The sequence below is a fragment of the Diadema antillarum genome, unplaced genomic scaffold (assembly GCF_040938485.1).
Source record: "Diadema antillarum isolate AM-2024a unplaced genomic scaffold, OU_Dant_1.0 scf00000201, whole genome shotgun sequence".
In the NCBI taxonomy this organism is placed as follows: domain Eukaryota; kingdom Metazoa; phylum Echinodermata; class Echinoidea; order Diadematoida; family Diadematidae; genus Diadema; species Diadema antillarum.
This window is the reverse complement of record NW_027271090.1, coordinates 303,030-323,163: the sequence shown is the minus strand read 5'-3', so window position 1 is coordinate 323,163 and position 20,134 is coordinate 303,030. Positions and strand designations below refer to the sequence as shown.

The 20,134-nt window shown below is 38.1% G+C and overlaps 1 protein-coding gene across 1 annotated transcript; it reads left to right on the top strand.

The window, feature by feature from the left end:
• Positions 1 to 6,196: 6,196 nt before the first annotated feature.
• Positions 6,197 to 19,342, top strand: LOC139723841 (alpha-amylase A-like). The gene is made up of 5 exons (XM_071635046.1): positions 6,197 to 6,298; positions 12,313 to 12,448; positions 13,754 to 13,977; positions 16,805 to 17,090; positions 18,156 to 19,342. Exons 2-5 carry the CDS (start codon positions 12,315 to 12,317, stop codon positions 18,985 to 18,987), a joined length of 1,476 nt encoding a protein of 491 aa, XP_071491147.1. The 5' UTR covers positions 6,197 to 6,298; positions 12,313 to 12,314; the 3' UTR covers positions 18,988 to 19,342.
• The last annotated feature ends 792 nt before the right edge of the window (positions 19,343 to 20,134 follow it).

Sequence of the window (20,134 nt, the reverse complement as noted above, 5' to 3'; positions counted from 1 at the left end):
AACAAATTGGTAGTAATTTCAAAAAACGTACATCAACAAGATACATGTGATGATGAGTAACAACATACATTTGTAATTGCATTTATAAGGTATATACATATGCATATTACACAGATGGTAATGGAAATGGAGGGTCCCACTAAAAAGCCGAGCTTGTACGATATGGGACCCTCAGAAATGCATAAAAAACTTTTTTTAAAAAGTCGATTGTAATAGATGATTATCCAAATATCGCTTGATGATGACACCAGGATTGTGTTATCACGATAATTGCAACACATTGACAGCATTCAGAGTTAGGATAGCTATAGGATACTACGACATAGTGTTAGTAAAGATTATAATTATAACAAAAATATTTATTATGAAAAACAGGAGATGTCAGGAATATATAACATACCTCCATATCTCTAGTTAAGTTATATATACCTCGATCGAATATCATGTTATGCATATAACGGTTAATCACCATCTTTGATTTCAAATTAATCAATTCTTGCGTCGAGTTGTTTGTATTGGAACTAATTGACACATTGAACTATACCGACGTTAGCACTGAAATGATCAGTGTTTTAGTAGTAGCCATGACAAAAGAAATCATGGGCATTAAATATTCGAACAAGATTTGAACCTATGATCCCTTTGATATGACTGCCGGGTGAAGGGAGAAACTTTCAGAATAATTCCAGCTGACTGATTAGGATATGGGCCTGCTCCCTCGAAGAGGTCCCACCAAATGTAGGTTTCAAAACCACGATCAAATGCGGCGGGACTATTTAGTCTATCCCACTGGGGCCATAAACTAACGACATGTAGCGTGTGCTTCCCTCTTCCCCTGTCATCAAAGGTCATGCTTCAATTGTTCTTCGTTGTTTCACAGTGAGTCACGAAAAACCGCGAAAACGTTCAAGAGTTTGTGCACATGCATCGTCATTTCTGATCTGAATGGCGCTGAACAGATCGAAAGATCGAGTGTAGAGAATTATAGTCACTGTGGTTAGTACAAACAATAATGTGCACCTTAAATTCCCTTAAAATACATATAATAATAATTATAACAACAGTAATGATAATTATTATGATAAGCATACTGTATCATTTAACCAGGATAGCCTCTCCAGTGTTGCCATTGCTCTATCAGAGGAGCCTGCCATTAGTATTACCCTAGCGTTGTCAGGTACCCAGTTATAACACCTGGGTCAAGATGGACGTCGTGGGTAAAAACATTTTGTCAAAGGACATAAGCACAGGGCGGGAATCGAACTCGGGTCCTCCGATTGGGAGTCGGTATAGTCTTGATATCCACTATGCCACAGCGCCCCCACGTAGACACCGCGAAACTACGAAATCAATACAATTTAATGACAAGGAGGTCACTTCTTCCATTGAAACAAAACCTGCTATGACGCCTTTGACGGATCTTCAAAACGTAACATGCATCTACAATACCAAGAAACTGCTAGACTTTTGTTTTGAATTTGATGCATTGATGAGGACGGTTATGACTCGTTTATTTTTCCCTAGGTTCGTTATTCCGTAAGTCCGTTATGCAAAACCACAAAAGCAAAGGGTGATTTGAATGGTAATAATAATGACATTTATGTACAATCGTGTTTCAAATGACGGTTTGAAGACTGTTTTCCAATTACGATTATAGCCACAATTACAAACCCTAGGAAACAGACGCGTAAACGGATTGGTCTCCAAATTGTGTTTTTGGGGCGGAGCTTAAACGGTGAACTTTCAACCACTTAAGCAGAAAGACCGCGCTCCTCCTCACTACTTAGCGCTCATGATTGATTGGAACTCGGAAAGAAGCCACACCTCCCATGGTACTCCCATCTTCGCTCTAAACTTTAATACCGTAGAATCCAACAAGCCTTCCTCGGTCGGGTGAACGAACTATGATTCGAATCGTAATTGCAATTCAGCATTGCAATTACGTTTCTCTCCCCGTCGTCTGAAAACGGCCAATATCACCTCTGGACCACCATTTGAAGCACGATTGGAATTACGATCCAAATAACCCGATAATGGTTTGCATTCAAAATGTATAATTGAAAACACGATTCTAGTGTAATGTATAACTGCAATCACGTTTGAAATTATACGCAGTCCCGGTACGTGTGAAAGTAGTCATAGAATGGTGATTTAGATTACGCACTCTCGTAACGTGTGAAAGAAGGCAATATTTTTACCTCTCACTTCCGAAGAACAGTGTACTGTTTTACTTTATGATCCAATTGAGTTTCACTTTGAGTTTCAGTTTAGTTTATTTCATGTTCACATTTCTCAAAGTCAGCAATTACATTGTGTGTTTAAAGCATAAAAATACATAACATGCACAAACAAACTTTGGAGAAACTTGCTCACGAAAGAATACAGTAAAAGTAATTAAACGGTTATATGCGATATTGCAGATGTAAAAGAGCAGATCTCTACTATTTTGATGTGTCTGCTCCATAAGGGTAAAGCTTGTTATAATTGCAGGTTTCCAAAGGGAGCGCGGTGTTCCCTGACTACTGTATGTATTTGGCTTTGTATTATAGAGATCTTACAAAAAAAAAATGCGTCCCAGTGAAGGCCAGTTGAATCATGTGAAAAAAAAAGTCCAAGCAATAGAATACTTATCGTACGTAAATAAGGAGTTGTATAAAGCCGATTTACTAACACATCAACATGTTATGCGTACCAGTTATAAAGTCTGTTCCCGACGATGCGAAAGCATGCTCGATGACTCCCCAACATAGCAATAACCAAAGCTTGCAAACCGTATTCCAAGTGTTTAAGTGTAAGTAAACATGGAAGCTCATGGCATTATCTCCGGTGAAGAAATTTCCATAACACCGTATGCACTAATAATCTGGTCCAACATGTACCGCCCCTGTCCGGCAAAATTGGCATTATCACTATACTGACGTTATCATCAACTACCGTTATCTGTAACCCTTTCTGTGTCAACTAGCCAAAATGACTGTCCATGCATTTCACACACATACACATGGACAGAAAAATAGCCTGACACACGGAAGGCTATTTGAAGAAGCAAGTTTAGCCGTCGCAACAAAATGGAAAACGTCAACTCTCTGTGATGAATACAGCTAAAATATGAATGTCGGGGAAAGGACGCATATAGCCCATGCATGTTTGATTTAAAGAACACACACACACACACACAAGCACGCACACACACACACACACACACACACACACACACACACACACACTTGGTAAGCTTGCTTTTTAAGACATCATCCCGACAATGCGGTTTCATACAAACGCAGACAGCTTTAGCATAATTTGTCGTAGTCTTCAGAAGACGATGATTTCGGACATAATCGTGACTCTCCGGTAAGTGCCCATGAAACGCTATATTCCGTGTGAACGCTCCCCTCCGAATAGGACACGCAAAGTAGGGAGGGAGCGTTCAGATGAGCGCAAATTCTGACGCTGACTATGGAACATCCGAATTGGTTGCAGAGCAACACATTAAATCCAGAGGCTGGAGAACCTTTCGCACTAAAATAGCTGCTGGTAAGGTCACAGGAAAAACTGTGGAAAGGACAAGGCATTCCTGTTCTAACCTTTGTAAACAGTTTCTTGGCAAGTAAATCAAGACTTCGATATTACACAAAGTGGAACCAAGAAACGAGCTCGATGGAACATGTTTAAAACGACGACAAACCAACATTATTATAGTGTCCTGCTGTGAACTCTGTTTGCAGTGACCTTTGTTTGTAGTTTCTAGCTGTGATGTGTAGCACGTACGTGGTAAAATAAAAATGATAAACGGTTAATTTGTAACTATCGCGTGTTTTTCAGAACAGTAGATGTGTACATTATTTTGCTTGAAGGAATGGGAAGGACAACACCTGTTGGTGAAAGAGAAAACAGTGAGACGCACTGGTGTCTGTCTAAGATAACAGTTAATATTGTTACTCCTCTTTGAAGAGTTGTGGTGAACAAATACCGATAAGCGAATGCATGAACAGTGAAAAAAACAGCTCAAAAACGTGTCGGTAAACCAGCTTGACATTGAACTTGGTTTCATAACCGTCTTTGTTTGCTCAACTTGAACTGCTTACGTGGCGATGTCAGATAACTGATGACATAATGTGTTCAAGCACTTTGAACTCCCGAATGAGAAAGTTTCATAATGTATTAAAAAATTTCCATAAGTTTGTAACAAGAATTTTACTGAGCAAGTAGAAAGTTGTCGTACCATGCCCTTTTTAATAAGAACTAACAGTCGCAAAAAGGCTATAATAACATATTCAACTCTGTATAAACATAAAGAAAATATAAAGGGAATCCCACAAAAAAAAAAAAATCTTTTCATGAAAATTACACATTCCGTCAACTTGATTCTGACATATGTTAAGGGTAGCAATAATTCCCCCTGCTTTCTGAAAGCGGTTAGTCAAGTGCTCTTTCATTATGCTAGAAAAGTGAATTGTTATTTTTGTGGAAAATTCTTTACATTTTCTTTATTGTTATTCACCAATACGTCATAACCTCTAGTAGTCTCCTGATACAACGGTTCCAACACCAAAACTTTAAAAATTCATGACTTTTGCATCGATTGTCCGATTTTCCTCAAACTTTCACTGATGTGTTTTACAATGTTGCTGCTTTCACTCAATTGACATTGCACTTTGGGTTTGGGTTCCCTTTAAAGTACACAAAGACATTAGTTACATCTACCAATCAAACTTGTTTACTCATTCAGACACACTGTTCGGACACTATACAGGAAGAGTAATTTGTATCAACTGTTGCAAAAATTAGCCACAAGTCTGTAAAATTTCATAATCTTCTTGCTTTTAATTCGATTTTGATCAGATTTTCGCTGTTGTGCTTGTCGTATCTTACTCTCTCTTTCCGGTATGGATGTCCTAGCTGCTGGTTTCTGATATAAGGTTTCGTGACGGGCAGACCGGCCGCTACATCAATAATCAATGACTCTATCTATAGTCACTATGCACCATTCCATAACGTTTCGAGGGACGCAGTCGCTATTGGGTACATGTAATCGTATCAGGAGGGAACTGCAGCTGCGGTACAGTGCATGGATACCTGTAAAAGTAGAAATTTTCGCGGCGTTGAAATTTTCGTGCATTTGGCGCATCGTGACCCCAGCGCGAAAATAAAAGCACGCGAATGTTTTGTTTGCTATGCTCCAAGTAGCCCGTGTCTTGATTCCGCGGAATTAAATCACGCGAAACTCGTCTTATCCGACCGAGCGCAAAAAATTACTCGCGCGAAAATATCCACTTTTACAGTCAGTAGTGGATAAAACTCTTGAATGTGAAACACAGGTTTATGCGAGTGCTTTGTACTTCAATGGAGAGTCCTTTTTTTTTTTAATCCCGCGATGTTCCTATCGAACCAGTTGTAAAAATGTGTAACTGATAGGTATATAACGATTACATGTCGTTATTCCTATTTTTTTCTTAAATCAAAATGAGGTAATTTCTATAAGGTTCGTTATCAGGCACACATTCGTTTCATTTTTCGGATTAACGACCTTCGGAACGCCTGAGCCCTTCATCATTTTTTCCATTAAACAATCATGTCTGAGTGTGGGAAAGTCTTTGTGTTTCACCGTAACGATCATCCACGGAGCCCTATTTCCTTTACGGATTAACGAATCTTCGGAATAAGGAATACATCACTCACAATAATGATTGCAGAGGCTCACTGTCGCTGGTATGTTGAGCGTGCCAACAGTAAAGAGACAACACATTATAAATAAAACAATCATTATTACAAAAGGGTACATAATATCGTAAGACGAGGCATGCTTGCACAGAGAACCCTGGAAAACAATAATCAAAGACTTGGCGTGAGAGAAGACATACTTCCCAAATGTGAGATGAATGTCTGTCGAATTGGACGCGAGTGAAATATCCAAGACACTCCTTTCTGCCAATCATGAGAGAGAGAGGGGTGGAGTCTCCACCCCCCCCCCCAGATTATATAAGTTCAAAATATTAAAGATAATTAAAACCCATATCTTCTTGCTGAATAGGTAATTTTCCATTCGACGTATAGTCAAAAACAAGACGTGACAAAACCATGTAATCACACCATCTGGCAGACAGCAAAAGAATGATAACCCAAATCTCCAGTTTGCACGGTACTTCGGCGATGTCGGACAAGATATAAGTCCCTTACACATCGCATCGCCAAAACACATTGGAGTGGATTCCGGAATCTGCCGACAAGCTGCACTTCTCTGCCGAATATCTGCTAGGAGGTGACGAATCTACCAAAGCTATAATCCCTTCAATACAAGGTAATCATTATCCGGCCTCCTTTCCAGCATTCTGCAAATCTGAAACTCAACCGTTTCTGTCTTCATTTCTTACATGTATATATATATATATATATATATATATATATATATATATATATATATATATAATGTATATATATACATATATATATATATATATATATATAATGTATATATATATATATAATGTATATATATATATATATATATATATATATATATATATGTGTGTGTGTGTGTGTGTGTGTGTGTGCGTGTGTGTACATATAATATCCTTTAGCAATCTGGTGTGCTTCTTATTCTTTTTCTTAATCTAACTTCTGGTAATGATTGTAGTTGAACTGCATAGGATGATGTTAAAAAAGGAGTTCTATAATCTATGAAAATATCAATTCTGAATTCAAATTTGAACATTCAAAATTTCTTTTGCTGTCGCACGTTCAGTTACTTAATCTTGTAATAAGTTGTTTCTTTATTTTTCGTTTCAAGTTCATCATTTAATCATCGTTTGTTTCTTGCTGTGTTTCGGTTATAACTGGTGAAGGCATTCAATGCAACTTGTACCCGGCATATGTTAATTTACCAAATACCATACAGTGCAGTATAGGAAATGCGAACAACAACAACAAAAAAGTAAACTCGCACTTCGTTGCATTTCATTAATACCCCGCTCCACATATTTTCTCTCATCGGTCACTCATTGGTCACTCATCAGAAGCAAAGTTTGTTGTTTCCGGCCACCAACCAAATGTATCGGATGGCAGTCTGGTGAATCCGACTCGTGTTGGCCGACTAACGGGTGAGTGTCAGACATGTCGCCCGTCATGCTCATCGGCTATTTTGCCCCGTCGGATCACCGCCCGACATGTCTGACACTGACCTGATAGTCGACCAGCACAAGTCGAAATCATCGCACTTTGATCCCATACCCTTACGTGGGTGATCGGAAACAACAGACTTTGCTTCCGATGAGTGACCGATGAAAGACAATCTCTGTGGAACTTGAGTATAAGCATTAAGTGTTAGAACTCATCGTTCCAGTAGCAAGTCATTTAAACTTTATCGGCTTCCATCACGTGCACGAGGATTGCATGATTTACATTAATTACCTCCGCTAAGAGTTTGTTTTTATCGGCATTGGTTTGTTTGTTTGTTTGTTTGTCTGTCTGTCTGTGTGCAAAATAACTCTAAACGTTATGAACGGATTTCGATGAAACTTGCAGGAAAAGTTGATTATGACACAAGGAACAGATGATTAGATTTTGTTAGTGATCCCAGATTTCTATTTTATGCCTCCGCCACGAAATGTCGCTGGAGGTATCATTATTTTTTTTAACGACTTTCATAGACCTTGGAAGTTCGTATTTGAGTTTTGAGCTTCGCTTTATTAGTTAAAAGCTCGTTGAAAAATGAAAAGTTCATTGAGTCAATCATCACATTTAGGGTATGCTTGTTCAAAATCAGCATTATACAAAATATGAAAACATACACAAACATGATGATTATGTACAGAAACATGACAGGCACCGCTTGCGAGCACTAAAACACGAACTCATAGATGTATACACAATATCCTTATACCATACAGGCCTACCAACTAACTCATCTCAGTCAAATTTACACACACACACACACACACACACACACACACACACACACACACACAATTAGTCATTAGACAATATTTATGATACTGTTTTGGTATTTAGGTCCAATATGATTAATCAGTATATCATTTTCTTTACAAAATTTTGCAATTTTCACCAATGTTTCTTCTTTTGTGTCATTAGAAAGTAAATCGATTGTAAGTACGCTTGAGTCTTTCCAGAAATATTTTCTTAAGCGCTGTTTATGAGAATTATGAAAAAGGAGAAATTAAAATGATTAAAGAAGTTCCTCGCCAATCTGGCCTAGAGAAAATTCTTTCACTTCTTGGTATGCTCGAGTACCGTCCCGTCACCACATACAACTTGTTGTTCAAACGGTAGCGCGTCTGCCTCACGATCACGCGGCCCGGGTTCGAACCCGAGTCTGGACTGAGCAATGTTGTGTGTAAACATACCGTCCCCTCTAGCGAGAGGCAAAACACTCTGTCCCTCGGATAGGACATAAAATGGAGGTCCCGTGTATGAGAGAGTCACAGCCCATGCACGTAAAAGATCCCGCTTCATTCATTCATCGCAAAGAGCAGGGTGTCTAACCCGGTGAAGTGGTCCCACCCCACATCCAACTGGACAACAACAACCTAAGGCAACCGAAAAAGAAAATTCTATTAGTAGGACTTAATTCAATCAAATGATTCTCAAATTTAAGTTCATTCTGTACACTGTACATGTCTTAGAATTCACTTCATCGTATCAGTCCTGTACAGTGTCCTGTCCTGTATTTCCGCAAATATCAGTGAAACACAAATTATCAAGAAGTCCTTCCATCTTTTGAATCCACGACATGCTATGAGTGTCATTAGCAAACAATGAATAGTTGAAAGAATACAGTAAGAAGGATAAGTTACCCACTTTGCCACGGACGAGTCTGTACCAAAATAACAGCATATGATTTGTAATGACATAATATTCTAAGTGTAAATCCCAGTTCTCCATATACCATTCAATTTGGTGTACTCCTATGAACACCCAATTCGTTTTATTTTTCTTAGAAATTTCAAATAAAGTCTCAATCTGATATATCTTTTTCAAATTCCCATTTATACCCCACACCTATATACAACTAAACAGGTAAGATCAATTGATTAATCAGTTAAATCAATTTATATACCAAAAGGAGGGCTAATGATCAAGCTTTCTTTTCAAAGAATAACAGGCAAATGTTTCCTGGTAAACCTGTTTATCAATGACCCTTTTGAATACGTTGTTCTAATTAAAAGTTATTCTCAAAATGAAATATTGCTAATCATAACAGACAGCAAGTTTAAAACACAAAAGTTAGATGTTTTCTTACTTTACCCGCTGAAAAAAAAAATACTGCTTTTGTATTATTTTTTTTCTTTTAACGGTAAGATGCCACAAATGGCAATAAGGAAAAACAAAATCTAAATTTTCTGTAATTCTTGAAGGCTTTCACCCAAAGCAATGGTATCATCTGCATATATAACATGGTTTAAGGGATGTAGTATCATACGTTGCCAGATCATAATTATGCGTTCTTGCATAATTTTAGACGCTTCAGCATGTACCATTATACTTGGCTTAATTTATCTGTTTTTATGAAAATTCTAGGATAATTGTTACAGAAAGGAAATGTCAAGACTTTGTATGTAACACTGTATAATACCAACTTTATTTTTGTTAGTTACGATTTGTTGTTGCTATTGTTTCGTTTTGTCAATTAAACATAGAAATTGAGGACTTTTCTTGCTTGTCAGCCGATTGGACACCACAATTCAGTTCAATTCAATTCAATTCAATTCAATTCAATTCAATTCAATTAATCTAATTGCTACAATTTAATTGCTAAAAATTAATTGCTACAATTTGTAGCAAGAAAATGTGAGGACGATTGGCACAACAATTTATTTTAGTTTGTAATTCTTTTTTTTTCTTTTTGACTTACAGCCTATTGGGCCCCACAATTCGTACAAAAAAATGACTATTTTTTTCTTGCTTGTCAGCTGATTAGGCACCAAATTTGGTGGACATGATGTGATATCATTTCATGGCAATTTGCCATAACTTTATAGCCGCCTCAGGCACAACCCCATTTCTTACGCTGGTCACACTGGCAGTATCTCTTTGCCCCTACAATTAGTTTATGTTGCTGCTCAGGCGAGGTGCTGCGCAGCTGGAAGCTCGAATGATGACGTAAACAAAAAGACTTCTATATTTCAAAATTGGACCATTTTCAACGTTATTGTGTATGAGTGGAAACAAGCTGCTTGGCAGAGGTCTGCGCTCTCCCTTCCTAGTTTCTTTATTTTATCCTGTGATTTTTAATATCCGTCAACTTTGAATCAGGTTTTCATATTATGGCTAACTGATTATTCAGTAATTTTATTATCGTAAGAAGAAATAAAAGTTATGTAAAATAAAGGCAAGAACATGATCAACAACAACTGAATCGACCACTGCATTATTATACAATTCATTATGATCAGGATTGAAATACATTATAGTCTTGCCTTTATTTTCTTTACCATCAGTAATTTTGGTAATTATATTTTTCGTCCTGTTTATTGCCTCTATCTTTCTTTAAAGAATGTGATGACTCAAAAAGATGTTTCAATCCAATCAGTCACCCGATATCTTACAAGATATAAATCTTCGAAATTCGCAATACATGTTGGATAGTTTAATTGCCTATAATGTATATGTAGGTTTTTCCTCCCAGTATTATCAGTTTGATTTCTATTTAACGATGCGATCATTCAAGCTCGAGCAAATTTGAAAGATTACCGAGATCAAGATTCAAAAAGCTGACTAGTACTTTGACAAGTAATTTCCTTTTGTCAGCCTCCTATTTCATGATTTTCACACATGAACGTCTTAAAAGCGATTTCAAATTAAGATTGCAAGCATGGCGCATTCAAATTCACACCAGCACCACCGTGATGAATGTTAAGGAAATGACATTCATGAAAAGGCACTCATTGCAACATTTTGGTAGTGCCTTTACTGTTAATGTTTTAAAAATTTGGGAGAATAATGATACGACCATTCCGTAATATCAATATTGAAATATTGTTGGTAACGAATAAATTTAAACTGGAAGAAGAAATACATAAAATATGAATGAAACTTTGGCATAAAAATGAAATATTATAAAATCAAATTAGTCAATAGTGAAAATGGGAATTTGACTGATATAAATACGGTTTGAATCACATAAAACAGAGCTTGGTTATGTTTATTTGAATTTCATTGTTTAAACTTCCAAGTTGTGTGCCTGCAAATGAAATTGAAATTGGTACTTGGGACGAAATTAAATTGGCGCGAATTGAATGCAAACTTAAATTGAATGAATTTCCCTCTATAAATTGAATGAGACAGAATCTGAAAGGAATGACATGAGGCAAATTTGAAGATGAATGATATGATAAAAATCAAAGAATTAAAATGAATCGTGAGACCAGAGCGTTGACGAAATCGCTTGAATTTAAAGCCTTCTCATTAATTCGAATACAATTCGGATGAAATTAAGAGGGAAAATCTACATTATATTTACAAATGTGACCCTGCATCACAACACCAACAAAAAGTCGCCAGACATGGATTTTCAGTTAAGGGCAGATTCTTAAAGAGCAGACTCTAAGCTTTAAAATGATGTATAACTCAATTCAAATGGACTCCCCTAACCTATCTAAATACTAGAAAGAAAGCGCATACTCTAGAAATGTGTGAAAGAGGAAAGAGGCTCTGAAGTACAGGGTGTATAAATGGTAAAGCGCTTAATCTTTACCAAGCCGTGCTAGCCGTGCAATCAAAGGGACAAAACACAGGATGTAAACCACCGGAGCAACAACAATGAAGGGATTATCAAATGAAGCTGAAATTGAGCATGTACTATCAACACATTCTGTCCATGATTAATGCCAACTTTCAGAGCAGTAGACTTATCCTTTCATAGGGTATTAGACTTGAAAGTGAAGAGTGTGTAAAGGATTTTAAGAAATGAAAGGGGGACTCAAAAAAGGGTTGTAGAAAAACTGCTGAAAACACACTTTCCCATTCATTGTATCATCCCAAACTAAAGAACAATGTGGAAGAAAGATAGCACTTCCACAAAATATGAAAAACTAAAGATTGACTCAGTTGACCCATTTCACCTTTTTTGAGTCCTCATGTAAAATCAAGGGGTGCGACTTTCTGTTCGTTTTGTGATGCACGGTCGCAAATACATACACATATAATATGGCAGAGTATTTCGGCAGACTCGCTTTGAACTTTAGGCACCTTACCCATTCTTTATTTAATGAGCAGATTTCATTTGATTCATTGACTTTAGTTATTCCATAATCTAAAAATCTCTTTTGTTTTGCTTTGCTTTGTTCTTCCTCCCAGCCATGTCGATGAGCTTGTATTTTCTCTTGCTTGCCGCCGTCTGTGGCGCGTCTGCTCAGAACTTTTTGGACGGCCGAACAGTCATCGTTCATCTCTTCGAGTGGAAATGGGTTGACATCGCCGAAGAATGTGAAAGGTAGGACCGAATTTGAAATAACTAAAGCTATCCAACAAAAGAATTAACAAAGAAGAATATAAGCTGCCACTTCGAAAGAAATACGAAGTGATCATTGTCAAAGTAGCACTTGTAATGCAGGTATAGCCCACAACAAACTGTAGACAGGTATAGATAGGAGGGATTCACTAATGAGTTAAATTTGTTTGAAGAAAATGGGTATTTGTGTTTTCGTTTTAGAGTTGAGGATAATAAGCAATAATTTACGAGACTATTGTAATAAACACAACAAAAAGTAATACCCCCTTAATCAAAATGTCGTAACTTTTTCACAATAAAAAAAATAGCAAAATAATTTGGTAAGGGCATCTTTACACTTAATATTACTAACTTCTGTGAGAAAGTACGAGTATTTTGTTCAGTCATTCATTTTGAGACAAAAATGAATAGTCACTTTTCGAAAGTCTCAAGTGTCTTTTTTTTGCGGGGAGGGGAGGGTTGTGAAACATTCTGTTTCTGGTGTATCTTTAACCCTGTGAGGACGAACTGATTTTGCTTTAACACACATTTCCCATAGACACCTGCTCGAGTATGAAATATTAATGTTTTACCATCCATCTTTTGACCTGCTCACACCTAAATGTCTATGTTCAACCCTCCTATAACTGAAAAATCAGTTTAGTGAAAGAATTGACATCGGATATTGTTACCAATATGTAACAGATGTTGTGTGAACATAAAAAGGGGGTCATTCAAATTCATGGAATTCTTCCGTGGAGATGTTTTTATTGCAACGACTGACAAATTGCCCTACATCGACGTAAATAACGCTGATATACATTGATGTAGGGCAATTTGTCAATCAATTGCAATAAAAGCGAGTCATTGTATAATGAATGGGTAAGCAGTAAAGCAAGAAGTGCTAAATTGCACTGTTGATGTGACACAAGGGGGTTTAACAATGGATGATGAAACAACAAGCGTACTTAAACTTTCCCCAGATACAGAATGCTTCACATTATTTATTTCCAAAAATGTTATTTGTAACCTCTGAAAAGTGACAATTTCATCTGTAATGTGCACTCACTCATTTTACGGCTCAATACATCACGCTAATTTTCCCACAGGAGTTATTCAACAAGCGTAGAAGTATCCCTGCCAAATTATTTTCCTCAAAACTTATTCCTTCAAAGGTTATGCTGATTGTTATAAAGGGAGTACTTTTTTGTTGTTGTGTGTATAATCGCAACCCATCGAATCGTTATCATTAGAACCATCGTCATTTTAACTATTGCTATTACTGCCATGTTTGTCACGGTGATGCAGGTTTCTTGGACCTTACGGTTTTGCGGGTGTTCAGGTATCTCCCCCTAATGAACACAATTTAGTTTGGGACCCATGGCGACCATGGTATGAACGCTACCAGCCAATCGGCTACGCTATCAACAGTAGGAGCGGGTCGAGAAGTGAATTCAAGAACATGGTCAATCGATGTCGGGCTGTCGGAGTCCTCATCTACGTCGACGCAGTCATCAACCACATGGCAGCATGTAAGGCTTTGTGACAGGGACAGATTTCAGCCAACCAAACATAATTCTTCATGCGTTTCGTTTATTCAAGGTTTTTCTCAGCAGGCCCGGCGTTGTGGCGCAATTAACTCCGCAATATTACATGTACTAAGAGACAAAAGTTTTAAAATTCGTAACGGTCACCGAGCACTATACAAAGCGAAGGACAAACAATCTTGAAAGTTCACCTCCTTGTATCTTCCTCATTTTACCATCAAATCCCTTGAAACTTCACATATATATCTAATATGGATATATCATCCTTCATATGAGTTTTGGGCTGGTGTGTTTTTCGAGATTTGTATTTTTCTCTTTGAGACGGTTTCGGTCCAACTGAAGGGGATTGCAGGGTGGTGAGTGGGTGAGGGACGAACCCCGCAATGTGCTTCAACTGTTTCATGCAGCACGAAAACCGATACATCGGACTGCGTAACGCTCACGCTATAGATTTTACGTGGGTCACAAATGACAGTGATCTCGATTTTTTTATTCCCGACATAAACCATGTGACAAATGTTACGGAAAAGATATTTGGAGCACAGTACGGACATACTACCACAAGTCTAATACTGAAGTTTCATTTTTGGGCAACAAAGAAAAATGTGAGAAAATAACACTATTTAGAGACCAAATTAATTCTTTTTTAATAGTAAGTATTTTCACAGGTTTATCCTCAGACCCCAAATAACTAACATTGCGAGTTAGAGAAAAGTTTCTCCTTCAATCTACTGTATAAATTTCGTCATTTGATGGCTTCTGAGGTGAGATATTGCGTTTGTCCTGCAACGCTTCCCCAGCCGTTTTGCGTAAACACGTTGTTTGCCTGATGCAAATTGGGGAGCGTGGCAAATAATCACCGAGCCTGTCAGTGTTAATTTCAGTCGGAGACAACTCTTGTCCATGACTCTCTTATAGTGCTAATAAATGCCACTGATACTCCACTGACATTTTGGATGGCTAATATTTTAGAACTTGACCGCATCAACAAAAGATTTCCTGTTGTACGACTACTTTAATTTGATGCGAATGATAATCTTATTTTTAGTGATATCATGTCAAAAAGGGGGGCAAGTTTGTGTAATGTTTAATCGGAATTATTTTTAAGTAATGGCATTATCCTTTCAGACTATACCGACTTGTAAAATCAAAGGAAACTTTAAAAGAATTGAAATTCAAGAACGTTCTTATTTAAAGGGAACCCAAACCCAAAGAGAAATGTGGATTGAGTGAAAGCAGCAACATTAGTAGAACATATCGGGGAAAGTTTGAGGAAAATCGGACAATCCATGCAAAATTTATCATTTTTTTTAAGTTTTGGTGTTGGAACTGCTGGATGAGGAGTCTAATACAGGTTATGATGTATGTGTGGACAACGATATAAGAAAATATAAAGGGGATTCCACAAAAATTCATTTTTCATGAAAATTACACATTCCATCAACTTGATACTGACATATGTTAAAGGGGAAAATCCAGTCCAAGTATAAGTTAGTCTGATAAGAAAGAGTAAAATATTCCGAGTTCAACGGTAGGGCCTAAAGTTTCGATCGAAATTGAATGAAAAATAAGGAAGTCAAGTCATTTTGAAGTTTCACTAATTTATTAAGGAAACAGTTCTTGAACGGTCGATATGAATACGCAAATGGCAAAGTGAGCACATGTCATCCCCTCACAACTTCCAGGGGCGGATCCAGGAATTCTGTAAAGGGGGGGGGGGGCGTGACTAATACTTCTGGTGCCACTTCCGGGTTTCATTTCATTTTTTCTTTTTATTTTCTTTGTTTTTAACGAAAATTAAAGGGGGGGGGGCGTGCGCCGGTTGCGCCCCCCTCTGGATCCGCCACTGACTTGCATATAGTTTGTACATAAAATTTTTACATTTCCAGTTTTCATTCAAACGCAATTATGCCGAGGATCAAATCCTGGTATATCTAACTGATCACTATTCTCAAGTTATTCAACGAGGAATGTCATCATGTTTCAGACTTCAATGAATTTTCGGTTTTTTTTGTTTGTGCCCGATCAATGGAAAATTGTGAGGTTGTGACATGGTTATCTCAGTCATTTCATGTCCGCTGTACAAGAACTGTTTTGCAAAAATTAACAACACTTCACAATGTCATAACTTCCTTATTTTTTCATCCAATTTCAGTCAAATTATTACCGTTGAACTCGTAACATTTTACTCTTTTTTATCAGTCTAACTTACATTTGGACTGGATTTGCCCCTTTAAGGGTAGCAATTATCCCCCCTGCTTTCAGAAAGCGATATTAGTCAAGTGCTTTTTCATAATGCTAGAAAAGGGAATTTTTTGTGGAATTTTCTTTAAAATTATTTTCTTTATATTGTTGTCCACACAAATATCATAACCTCTAGTAGTCTCCTCATCCAGCCATTCCAACACCAAAACTTTACAAATTTCATAACTTTTGCATCGATTGTCCGATTTTCCTCACTTTCACTGATGTATTATACTAATGTTGCTGCCTTTACTCAATCCACATTGCTCTTTGGGTTTGGGTTCCCTTTAAGATCCAATTTTATGAAACCACTAATATTAGTTTGTCTTATTTTAATCTATTCATAAAAAAACTATCTTGAACGTGGTATGAATTTGCAATTTAAGTGGCAAGTGTAGGATTGCTTTGGCTGGTTATTTGATCTTCATTTGTATTTTTTTTTGTGTGTGTGTGTGTGCTTGTGTGTTTATTTGTTTTGCTTGCTTCGTTTTCCGACACAAATCTTTCAGCTTCCAATGACTGAATGACAGGTGTGCCTGTACATTATGTATTTGAATTTCCCCTCCAGTTAGCTACGACTTCCCAAATGTGCCGTACAGCAGCTCGGATTTTAATGTACCGAGAGGAAACTGCCCAACTGGCGGAAATATAAATGACTACAACAATGTCTATCAAGTAAGGAACTGTGACCTCGTGGGTCTCAACGACATCATGTTCGGCTCCGTTAACGGCTATTATTGTAACCAGAAGGTAGCGGCCTACTTGAACGACCTCGTCGGCCTGGGCGTGGCAGGCTTCCGAATCGATGCTGCCAAACACATGTGGCCTGGCGACCTGGAAGAAATCAAGAGCAGGTAAAAAGAATTAAAGATTAGAGCAAAATCGCGCCATATTCCATTATGACTTTCTTTACTTTTAACTTGCAAACGCAGCTTTCCATAACCTTTAAAGGGAACGTAAACCCAAAAAGCAATGTGGATTGAGTGAAAGCAGTAATATTAGTAGAACACATCAGTGAAAGTTTGAGGAAAATTGGGCAATCGATGCAAAAGTTATTAATTTTTTTAAGTTTTGGTGTTGGAACTGCTGGGTAAGGAAACTACTAGAGGTTATGACGTATGAGTGGACTACAAGAAAATATAAAGGGAATTCAATAAAAAATTCATTTTTCATGAAAATTACATATTCCATCATCTTGATACTGACATAATTATGTTAGGGGTAGCACTTATTCCCCCTGCTTTCTAAGAGCGGCTATTCAAGTACTCTTTCATTTTGCTAGAAAAGTGAATTTTTGTGGAATTCCGTTTATCATATTCTTTATATTATTGTCCCCTCATACGTCATAACCTCTAGTAGTCTCCTCATCCAGCGGTTCCAACACCAAAACTTTAAAAATTCATAACTTTTGCATCGATTGTCCGATTTTCCTCAAACTTTCACTGATGTGTTCTACTGATGTTACTGCTTTTACTCGATCCACATTGCTCTTTGGGTTTGTGTCCCCTTTAATGGTACATCTCCGTTAGCTAGACTTGTCCTATAATCACCATGTTAACGGGTTGGTTCTCTAAAATCCCAATACTTATGTGCACATATTTTCTTAATTTCATCGTGTTTGATATTCATGTGACATGAATCTTTCCATATTCGAAGGTTGAGAGCAAACATTGAATATGAAAGTGAAGAGTTTGTTCGCAAAACGAGTAACCACCATGATTATTAAGTTGAGAAACTTGTAACAAAATCTGCTAAAAAAGGAAATGATAACAAAATATCGGCTATTTACATTCTATAACTTCAAAATAAGGGACCACTGAAAATGATATTTTTGTGATGGACTTACTTTTAGAACGTTTAAAATGATGTTTTTGCAATTGAGTTCTTCGAGTGTTTTTCTATTTTTCCTCTTCAATCAGACTGAACAACTGCGCGGTGGGTGGCAAGCCGTATATCTACCAAGAAGTCATCGACTTGAGTGACTGGGAAGCCGTCCATGCGGAAGAGTACGTACACATTGGCGATGTCACCGAATTCAGATACTGTGAGGATATAAGAGGAATTGGAGAAGGCTGGAACGCCGCTAAGTATTACTCGAATTTCGGCGAGTCTTGGGGCATGTTGCCGTCACACCAGGCCCTTGTCTTCGTAGACAATCACGACAACCAACGAGGCCATGGAGGCGCCGGTGACATTCTCACCCACATGAATTCAGTGCCGTACAAGAAGGCACTCGCTTTCGGCATGGCTTGGGACTATGGTACCTTCCGCATCATGAGCAGCTACTATTTCTCAAACGACGATGACAGTCCTCCGGCTTATTCCGACGGCAGCATCATCTCTCCTTCTATCAAGAGCGATGGCACGTGTGGAAACGGGTGGGTATGCGAGCACCGATGGCGCCAGATTAGGAACATGGCCTGCTTCCGCAACGCCGCCGGAACCAACGGCGTGCAAAACTGGTACGACAACGGTAACAATTTCATCGCCTTCTCCCGAGGCAGGCGAGCTTTCTTCGCACTCAACAACGAAGGCTACACCTTTTCGGAGTGGCTGTACACTGGTCTGCCCGCTGGAGACTACTGCGATGTGATCAGCGGTGACCCAACCGGTTGGGGCTGCACTGGTGAGACCATCACAGTCAACTCATCGGGTTACGCTTACATCTCCATTGGCAGCGGCGAGGATTCCATGATCGCCATCCACGTTGGGGCAACAAAAAGCTCTTCAGCGAATTCGTGTAGCTGGTAAAGAGCTTCACCCCACCTACGACGATATTATGACCAATGAGACGTCTCCTGTGAAGGAGATTTCGCATGCCCGCCTGACGTAGATGTTACACGCTGCGCCTTAATTACAGCAAGTTTTAATTCATAGCAGTGATTTTGCACTAATTTTCCAATAAATATAGTTTCCACAATTTCAGGATTCTACCAGCACAGCTGCACTGATGTAAAGATTCTTCAGCAATTCATAGTTGAAGGTATGAAAAGTATACACAAGTGTATGAAAATAATTGTCATGATAAGGTATACATCAGCACATGCTTCTTCAAAGCTAGATTTTCCACTAAATACTACCAAATAATCTTGATCGCAGCCCATTTCCCCGAAAAAAAGTCATTTATAACTAAATAAAGTCTTCTTGATCGTAACAGTCTCATGAACAAGTAAGCCACATTACACACTTAAGTTGGCAAAAAAGGAGCAAGGTAAAATTAAATACTTATAATTCAAATCATGCTGCAGCTGCCGCTGCAGTTCTCGGACCGTTTTACTTTCAAACCGCTTTAAACATTCACATCAGCATTTTCTTTAATGTAACAAAGGCCGGCGGCACTTTTTTTTTTGAAAAGTGGGGGAGGGGAGGAACAGTTTATATTTCTGGTGCCACTTCCGAGTTGCAGCAGCTAACAAAAAAAAAAAAAGAAAAGAAAAAAGCCCTCAGCGCAACTTTCTGGTGCGACTGGTACCATTTCCGGGTTTCTTCAGCTGACAAGCAAAGAAAAAAACAGCATTACTGCACTTCTAAGCTCTCTAGAACAACGCATAGAAAGCTTGGCCATGTTTGTTTGCTTGTTTCTTTGTTGTTGTTTTTTTCTGGTGCCACTTCCGGGGTAAGAAAAGTGAGGCCCCCATGTGGTTAGACCCTATACTAACGATTATGCAAAAAAATAAAAAATAAATAAATAAAAATGGGGGCCCGCGAATCATGCCGCCTGGAAATCATCTTGGGAAACGTCGAATCATCAAGAAGCAATCAGATTCCAATAAAAGATATAATGAATCATTGCATTCCGTGCTTTCTCTCTATTTTTCAGATTTTCTCAGCGCCATGTGTGTGTTCCTGGAAAGTGCTATGATGCTATTATGGCTGTCACGCTATGTCAGAACTGTCA

Bases quoted from the DNA above. Each gene is read 5' to 3' on its own strand.
- LOC139723841 (XM_071635046.1), top strand. From the start codon at position 12,315: ATGTCGATGAGCTTGTATTTTCTCTTGCTTGCCGCCGTCTGTGGCGCG. The intron at 13,978-16,804 runs GTAAGGCTTTGT...TTTCCCCTCCAG, and splicing joins CATCAACCACATGGCAGCAT to TTAGCTACGACTTCCCAAAT. The intron at 17,091-18,155 runs GTAAAAAGAATT...CTCTTCAATCAG, and splicing joins CTGGAAGAAATCAAGAGCAG to ACTGAACAACTGCGCGGTGG.